General features: G+C 42.2%; 1 protein-coding gene across 1 annotated transcript; it reads left to right on the plus strand.

Annotated features, from left to right (window-relative positions):
* Nucleotides 1–1,336: 1,336 nt before the first annotated feature.
* Nucleotides 1,337–8,926, plus strand: LOC125482240 (zinc finger and BTB domain-containing protein 17-like; the record flags this gene model as incomplete). The annotated part of the gene is made up of 5 exons (XM_048594271.1): nt 1,337–1,542; nt 3,022–3,156; nt 3,378–3,551; nt 4,912–5,028; nt 8,661–8,926. Coding segments are annotated over 5 exons (898 nt in total), but the record flags the coding sequence as incomplete, so codon positions are not given.
* Nucleotides 8,927–9,227: the final 301 nt, after the last annotated feature.

The following is a 9,227-nucleotide window of genomic DNA, read 5'->3' on the forward strand; positions in this document are numbered from 1 at the left end:
TCTATCTATTAACCAATTCTCTACCCAGGCTATTATAGCACCTACAATTCCACTGAGCCCTTTTTTTTATTTTGTACCTATCAAACCCATTTTGGAAATCTGTGCAACTGAATGTTTACTAGTCTTAACAGTGGAAGCACTCATATTTGCTGAGGAGCAATGTACTTGACAATCACTTGATGATCAACAGACGTCAGCCAATGGAAAACCGATTTGAATTATTTCTGAATTTAAATTTGAAGTTTTGCATTTAAATTATTATCCCTACCACAGGGATGAATACAGTGCACTGATGTGGCATCATCTCAATTATCTTGATGGGGTGGTGCTCTGTGGCTGAGTAGTTGGTAGACTCTGAATTGTAGATCAGTTTGTTTATGACTTGAACAACAGAAACAAGGAAATTATTGGACACAATCTGTCATTAAATCTGGCCTATCAGCAATCACTCAGATCAACTGTAGTCAACATTGTCCTTCTGCCTGACCCTCTTGTTTGGATCAGTTGAAACATGGAGACTGTAACAGACATGCTGTCTGTAAATGTAGATTCAATCTCATAGGCCGTCAGAAGAAATAATGAACAGAATTATGTACACTTTGTACATAATATCAGTTCGAGACAGGGTCATTAATACATTTCATGGAGGTTTATCCCTTCAATATTAATTTATTTCAATGAGCACATTTGTGGCAGTCAGTTTCGTGAGACTAACCAGTAAGATAAATAGAGGCTCACATAAAAGGCAAAGCTTGCATAATTTCTTATTTTTGTTGTGCTGCAGTGATAGAAATTAGGGAATAAAAAATCCGACTTTGTTCCAGATATGCCTTTTGATAATATATTTTATATTTAAAATGAGCCAGCTTAGAAATGAATAAATCCAAGATAAAACTTTCTTTTCCCATACCTGAGAAGACAATTCTTTTCTTGCATTCCTCAATCTGTGGCGTCCTTGAGTGGGGAAGCAAATTTAATGCAGAATTAGGAATGTTTAACTGTTTACAACTCAGTCCATCGAGTGAAACAAAAGTTCCACACTGGTCTCTGACAGTTTTTAGACATGAATCTTGGTCAGCTCAATATTTGTTGCCAGAAAATAAGTTGATCTGCTTCAAGACAACTAGGTAGCCAATTGACAGTGTTATAGCTTAGCTGCCAGAGAACTGAATTGCAGTTGACAGTTTTTAAATTGGTAAAATTGTTACATTTCCTATGACTGATACAAACCAGTATGCTAAATAATTCTGATGACAACACAGCCCAGACTAATGCAGTTTAATGGGATTTGTTTGGAGATTGTAACTGATTTTTTTTTTCTCTCTCCTTGCTCAAGGATGGATTTTCCACAGCATAGTCACCAGGTCCTGGAGCAGTTGAATCACCAGAGACACCTTGGTCTGCTCTGCGACTGCACCTTTGTTGTAGATGGCATTGACTTCAAAGCACACAAGGCAGTGCTGGCTGCATGCAGCGAATATTTCAGGACATTGTTCTTGGACCAGAAAGATGTAGTGCACCTTGACATCAGCAATGCAGCAGGTGAGAATCCTGCAGGTACTCCAACTGTGGACCATGATGCAAAGGATATGTAACACTGTCAGGGCAAGCATGGATTAAAGCCAGTACCACTAACAGCCTGATTCTGTCATTCATGTGTAGCATTCATAACCAGGCGTGTATTTAAGTTCAGTTTTCAAGAGAATGTCATGGTTCTGTGGGTCTATGCACATTATGTGAAACAGTGTGCCACAAGATAGAAAAGAAAGTATTTGTGTTTATACATTATCTTTTACCAACGCAGAATACTCCAAAGCTCTTCACAGCCATTGAATTCCTTTTGAAGTGTAGTCACTGTTGAAATGTATGATCCAATATTCGCATAAAAAGGTCCCTTAGCTAGAAAGTATACAAATTACCAAATGATATGTCTTTGGTGTTGGTTTAGAGACAAATTTCAGCCACGACATCAGAAGGACTCCTCTGCTCTTCCCTGCGTAATGGAATGAAATCTTTTCATGTCCACCTGAGAAGGCTGACAGAACCTCAATTGAATGCCTCACCTAAAATATTTCACTGCATTGAAGTGGGGACATACAGCTTGACCACAGTCTGTCTTGAGTTGGCCAACCTGAGGCCGTGAGGTTGCTAACTTTTCTTCAGCAGCCCAAGTTAGAATGGGGGAGAAAAAACATCAGCTGGTTTCCTATTCCTAATCACTATCCAGTCAGGCCTTCAACCATGGACAGGATGTGGCTGTTCTGTGCCATTCTCATAGATGAATGTCAAGTGGTACCTAAGCTTACTTTTGTTTCCTTCATTCTTTCATGGGATGGAGGTATGGTTGGGAAGGTCAGAATTTGTTTGCCATCCCTAATTGCCAAATAACGAAGAGGCTTGTTCATTTTCAGAGGGAAGTTAAGAGTCAACCACATTGCTGTGGGTCTGGAGTCACAGGTAGGCTTGTAGGAGATTGTCTTTCAATTTCAGATTATTTTAATTGAATTTCAATTCCACCAGCTGCCATGGTGAGATTTTAACCCATGACCACAGAGCATTAGCCAGATGTTCTGGATTACTAATCCAGTGAGATTACCACAAAATGGAATAGTGATTGCTTCGAGAAGAGTAATTGGCCACTCTTGGAACTGTTCTCAATCCAGTGGGACAACAGGATTGGTGGGGGGGAGCATGAGAGTACACCTAGGAAGTGGATGAATGGCACCATAATGTAAAAAAAATTAATTAATAAAACTTAATGCTTAAAACTTAATTAATAAGGAATAGCCTTGTGGAGGCAACAGTTGGATTGTTCATCAGTACAAAAGAATCTGAAGCACAGCCTCATAACAGCTTTGCTCGATGAGGTGAAATCTCTAGCTTACGTTTGAACCTCACTGAGAAATAGATTGATTAATGTGACTCAGGACTAATGAGCCAGGAGATCTTCTTGTACTTCCAGGAATGGATTGAATCCCTCAGTGGTAATAGCGTACAGTGATCTGAGATACTTTCTCACAGGTCTCGGCCAGGTGTTAGAATTCATGTACACGGCCAAGCTGAACCTGACCTCGGCGAATGTTTTTGATGTTCAGGCAGTGGCTGGCTTCCTTCAGATGCACGACATTGTCAGCACCTGTAACACTTTCATCGAAGGTAGGTCCTGCACAACATCACCGGCTATCAGCAAAGAGGAACCTTCTCCTTCAGCTAGTGGTATGTATGAAAGAGACAAAAAGATACAAAGACATTTTAAACCCTTATTCTGTTCTTTCTTTCTCCACAAGTTCTTTAAACTATTCAAAGAACAGGTATAAGTAATTAATAATTGGCAATAGTGCCTGTATCTAACTGCACTGATTCTGTCTCGCAAACAGGTATAGAGACGCCAGGCAGTGATGGAAAGCAAGAGAAAGAGCTGGTCACAGATAGTCCTGAGGAACAGAAGAAGGACCCAGCTGATGAAGTGAAGGATGAAGCACCAGTGGAGTCAGAGGATGACGATACAACAATGGAGTTTGAAGATGACGAAGACAAAGATTACAAGCCTGGTCAGTTGACATCCTCCCCATGGTGCAACCTGGTTGTATGTTCACAGTATTATTTTCATTGCTGACATGAAACTTTGACCCCATGTAATTGGCAGCTGTGTATGGAAATCAGTGATCAAAGTTCAAGAGCATCTGTGAGACTGATCCAGACGAGTCATTAATGTTCTACTGTGGCTGCTTGAGGCTAAAGAATTAACTAGCTTTGGGATCCAGGTCTGACTCAACCAAGACAAAAAAAAAAATTAAAGGAGGTTGAAATGCAGATTTTTAAGTATGATACCTGAAATCGTCAATTTTCTTAAATCAAGGCATGGAGTGTGCAGTGAGCTGTCAAACAGTGTCTATTTAGGTTCCTTACATACGTCACACTGAAACTGAAAGAGCTGTACTGTGAACTGCAGAGAAAGAACAGACACTGAATACATATGATCAGTGCTGTGAATCCATTCAAAAACATTCCTGTGAACCTGGGTCTGTGGACCTTCCAATTAAAAAATAAAATGCTGCAACTCTTTCCAAATTTGGAGAAAATGCCAGAAAAATAAATTAAAAGTCAAAGAAAAATAGTTCCACCCAGAAAACACGTGTGCAAACCTGAGGAAGTTAGTAGAGGAATTCAACAGGCAATTTCAGGAATTAGATGTGAAGGAACAAATTGTCATGTTTGTCTCAAACCTGTTCCTTCAATTAGACATTGATGGGTTAGCTACCAAATTCCATCAGGTGTTTGATTTAGAAAGCAGTGGAATTAATAAGGAGATAACCTCAATGCAAATTGATATTGAACTGAAAGTCAGTTCAAGGGACAGTGTTTTTGGGGACTTTTAAACACAGAAATAAACCCACTCATATTGTTCTGTACTTTAAAAGTGAAAGCTTGCTTTGGCTCCACAGAGTGAGACAGTATTCTCCCAAATGAAGATAATCAAGTCCAAGTATTGCATTCGCCTCACAGATACCCATTTGATGGACTGCATACGACTAGCAGTCCCAAACTACAACCCAGACTTCAGGGCACTGGCTGATAATGTGCAGTCACAGGGGTCATACTGAGACTTGGTGAGTAGAGGACAAAATGAATAATTATATTTACACTTGGTTTTAGATTTATATTGTACTAAAAATAAACTTTATTCTACATTTTCTTAAGGGTAAATCCTGGGTTGCACTTAAAAAGGTTGGACTCCTCAGCTGTAGTGCATTAATGCTGCATTGTGTGCTGCTGCCTGTCAGTCACATTGATGATCTCTTTGGTTTCTGCCATTCCCACTGCCAGCTGAGTTACTAACTTGATGAGTGTGTCTCTGCATGTCGGTGACCTTCGTCTCTGTGACTTAGCTGTGGTTGTGTTTCCCTATAGGAGACACTGTGAAAGATGCTGTCTCGAAGATATATGGTAAACGCCGGCACCTTCCTGGCAGGAAAAGCATTTCGAGTGACAGCAAAGATGCCAGGATTTCAGAAAATCCAGATGAAGGTATAGTCTTCAGTCAATTTGTTTGGGTTGTAGCCTTTTCAGATGGGCATGCTTTTTAAAATTATTTTTACTTGCGCCCTTCTATCTGATAGCTGTCACTGGTTTGTGGTAATCAGATAAAAGAAATAAATCTGAGCTTGGGCTCATTGGATACCCCTATTAGCACAGTACCAACCAATTAGGTATTTAATAGCCACCATGCTTCCCCAACTATCTGCCATGAACACATTTTTGTTTTTAATGAGAGAGCGGGTGATGAACAGTGAGCCAGTGCATAGAAGAAATGTCAGCTTTACTTTTTTTCTGTCCCTAGGCAATGCTTCTTTCGCTCTTGAAGGAAATTCATTCCTTCTCCTTCCTTCCTACAGTTCCACACGTGCTGTCTATTCTTTGGTACCTTATCTAACTGGCCATTATTCAGATGAAGGTCTAAACAGTGAATGTTAGCAGGATGTCTAAATATAGGGGACATTAAAGCTTCTTATTCATGGTATGTGGCTGGGCCAGCATTTATTGCTAATCCATTACTGCCTGGGAGAAGTTGATGGTGAGCTGCCTTCTTGAAACGCTGTAGTCCTTGTGGTGTATGTACAGCTATAAGTGCTGTTATAAAAATAATTCAGGATTTTGATCCAGTAACAGTGAAGGAATGCCAATATATTTCCAAGTTTGGATGTTGATTGACTTCGAGGGGAACTTCCAGGCTACATTCCATTTAAGATCTCCTAATACTGCATGAACATTTGAGGTCCATGCATGGTAGCTGCATCTGAACTGAAGTAAATGCATGTATACACCTGTTGCAAGCATGGCCATGCAGCTTAAAGGGAACATTGCTTGTGGTGTTGTCATGTGTCTGCTGCCCTTGTTCTTCCACATGGTAGAGGTCGCCGGTTTGGGAGGTGCTGTCTAAGGAGCTTAGGTGAGTTGTTGCAGTGCATTTTGAACATGGTACACACTACTGTCTCTGTCCATCAGTGGGGTAAGGAGCGAATGTTGAAGGTAATAGATGCTCCTGATCTGTATCTTGTAGATGTTGGACAGGCATCAAGGAGTCAGGAGGTGAGTTATTCAACATAGGATTCCTAGCCTGTAATCTGCTCTTGCAGCTATGGTATGTATATAGCATGGTTCAGTTCAGTTTCTGGTCAATGGTAAACTCAGGATGTTGGCAGTGAGGGATTCAGTAGTGGTAACGCCATTGCATGTCAAGTGGCAATGTTTAGGTTTTCTTTTATTGGACAGGGTGATTACCTGGCATTTGTGTGATGCAAATATTACTTGCCATTTATCAGACCAAGCCCAAAAGTTACCCAGATCTTGCTGCATTTGGACCTAGACTGTTTCAGTATCTGAGAAGTCATGAATTGTGCTGAACATTGTGCAATCATCAGCAAACATCCCCATTTCTGACTTTCCCTCCATCGTAAGGTCAATGATGAAGCAGCTGAAGATGGTTGAGCCTAGGACTCGAGCTTGAAGAACTTGTACAGTAATGTCCTGGAGCTGAGATGACTGACCTCCAACAGCCACAACCATCATCCTTTATGCTAGGTATGGCTCCATCCATTGGAGAGTTTTTCCCCCGATTCCCATTGACCCTAGTTTTACTCAGGCCTTTTGATGCCAACTTTGTCAAATTCTGCCTTGACATCAAGGGCAGCTATTCTCACTTTCCCTCTGGAGTTCATCTCTTTTGGTCATGCTTGGACCAAGGCTGTAATAAGGTCAGAAGCTGAGTGGGCCGAGTGGAACCCGACTGAGCGTAGGTGAGCAGGTTATTGTTGAGTAAGGGCTGCTTGTGATTGAGGATAGACTAAAAGTATGGTAACTGGCCGGATTGAATTTGTCACGCTTTTTGTGCACTGAACATACCTGGGCAAATTTCCCACATTGCCAGATAGTTGGCAGTGTTGTAACTTGAATAGCTTAGTTAGGGGTGCTGCTAGTTCTGGGGCTCAAGTCTTCAGTACTTTTGCCAGCATGTTATCAGGGCTAGGAGCTGTACCTGGTATGCCGTCCTGCACTCTTGATTGAACCAGAGCTGATCCCGTGGCTTGCTGGCTATGACAGAGTGCAGGATAATACCAGGCAATGAAGTTACAGATTGTAACAAATGCACTGCTGTTCATGGCTCACAGCACCTCATGGATGCCCAGCCTTAAGTTACTAGATCTGTTCAAAATTTATCACAACTAGCATTGTGGGCATGCCACACAACATAGTGGAGTGTCTTCTCAATGTGAAGGCGGGACTTTGTCTTAACGAGGTTTGTGTAGTGGTCACTTCTACCGATATGGTGAATGATGTGGAGGTGCTGGTGTTGGACTGGGGTGGACAAGGTCAGAAATCACAAGACACCAGGTTATGGTCCAACAGGTTTATTTGAAATCACAAGCGTTTGCAGCCTCACTCCTTCTGAGTGAGTCTTCGAAAGCTTGTGCTTTCAACTAAACCTGTTGGACTATAGCCTGGTGTTATGTGATTTCTGATACTGTGATGGACAAACATATCTGCAACAGTTAGATTAGTGAGAATGAGGTCAAGTACATTTTTCCCTCTAGTTGGTTCCCTCCCTACCTGCCGCAGAACCAGTCTAGCAGCTATGTCATAGAATCATAGAGTTCCTACAGTGTGGAAGCAGGCCATCGAGTCCACTCTGACCCTCCGAAAAGCATCTCACCCAGACCAAACCCCTATCCTATAATCCTGCATTTCCCATAGCTAATCCCCTAGCATGCACATGCCTGGACACTATGGGCAATTTAGCGTTTCTTTAGGACTCAGTTTGTTCTGTCACTAGTGGTGCTACTCAGCCACTCCTAATGATGCACATGAAAGTCCCTGCCCCAGATGGAAGTCTCTGCTCTTGCCATTCTCTATGCATCCTCCAAATGGTCTTCAACATGGAGGAGTACTGATTCATCAGCTGAGGGGTGGAGGTAGCTATCACGAGGGGACATAGTTTTAAAGTGAGTGGAAGTAGATTTGGGGAGACATCAGAGGTAGGTTCTTTACTCAGAGAGTGGTAGGGGCATGGAATGCATTGCCGGAGAGGGTAGTGGAGTCGGCCTCATTAGGGGCATTTAAGCGGCTATTAGATAGGCATATGGATGATGGTATAGGGTCGGGGTGGAGGTTAGATAGACCTTAAGTTTAGGGTAAAAGTTCGGCACAACATCGTGGGCCAAAGGGCCTGTACTGTGCTGTACTGTTCTATGTTCTAGGTTAGCAGTAGGTAGTAATCAACAAGAGGTTTCCCTGCACATGTTTGATCTGTCCCCAAGAGACGTCATTAGGTCAGGATTCAAAGATATAAATTAACGCGCTTTCTAACTCAAGACACTGAGGGGAGATTAGGAATGAGAACCATGGCTAATTCTTCCTATCCCTGCTCCAAGGCAACAAAGGCCAGTGGTGACCTCATTGCTGTCCCAGCCAAGATCAGCTAACTCAGCACAGACCATCGATGGAACCTGTGAATGTATGGTTCAGTATGACACTGAGCGGGGACTTTAAGCATCAGGGCAGCTTATAACCAGTCAGTTTGAAACATATCAGTTGCTATTGTGAACTGGTTAAGGCTACCTCATTTGGAATAATGGGCATCCTGATTTTGTTCCTTTTCACAGAGACAGCAGAAGATGAGTTGAGTGAGACAGATAAAGTGGAGCAAGATGAAGACACTGAGATAAAAGAGAATGGGGATGTAATGACACACAGTCATGGAGACAGTGGGGCACATTCTGAATTCAGTGAAAAGCTAGATGCAGCTTCAGAATCAGACGCAACATTGGAGGATCAGGATGGTGCTCATGACACCAGACGTCGTCGCTTTGGACCATACATCGACCGCACTGAATCCCGTCCTTATGGCTCAATAACGCACAAATGCAAGGTAATGGTTCTCTGCAGCAAACTGATTTGCGCCAGTTTGTGATGAATGAACAGCCTCGACTACAATGTTTATCTTGGCCAAAGGAGTGCCACTTGTCAGGGACTGAACATACAAGGAATAATCACTTGTTTGAGATGCGGGAAAGTAACTGTCTATGACAGGATTGTGAGCAGCAAGATTCAGCATCACGAGGCTTCTCATAGTTACGAAGAAAGAGGTGATTGTGGTGGTGGTAACAAAACAGGGTAGTTAGCAGCACATGCTGTACCTGAACTGGCAACAAGGCTCCCATGTTAAAAGG

Source organism: Rhincodon typus, unplaced genomic scaffold (genome assembly GCF_021869965.1).
Source record: "Rhincodon typus isolate 14 unplaced genomic scaffold, sRhiTyp1.1 hic_rhity00007549, whole genome shotgun sequence".
NCBI lineage: Eukaryota > Metazoa > Chordata > Chondrichthyes > Orectolobiformes > Rhincodontidae > Rhincodon > Rhincodon typus.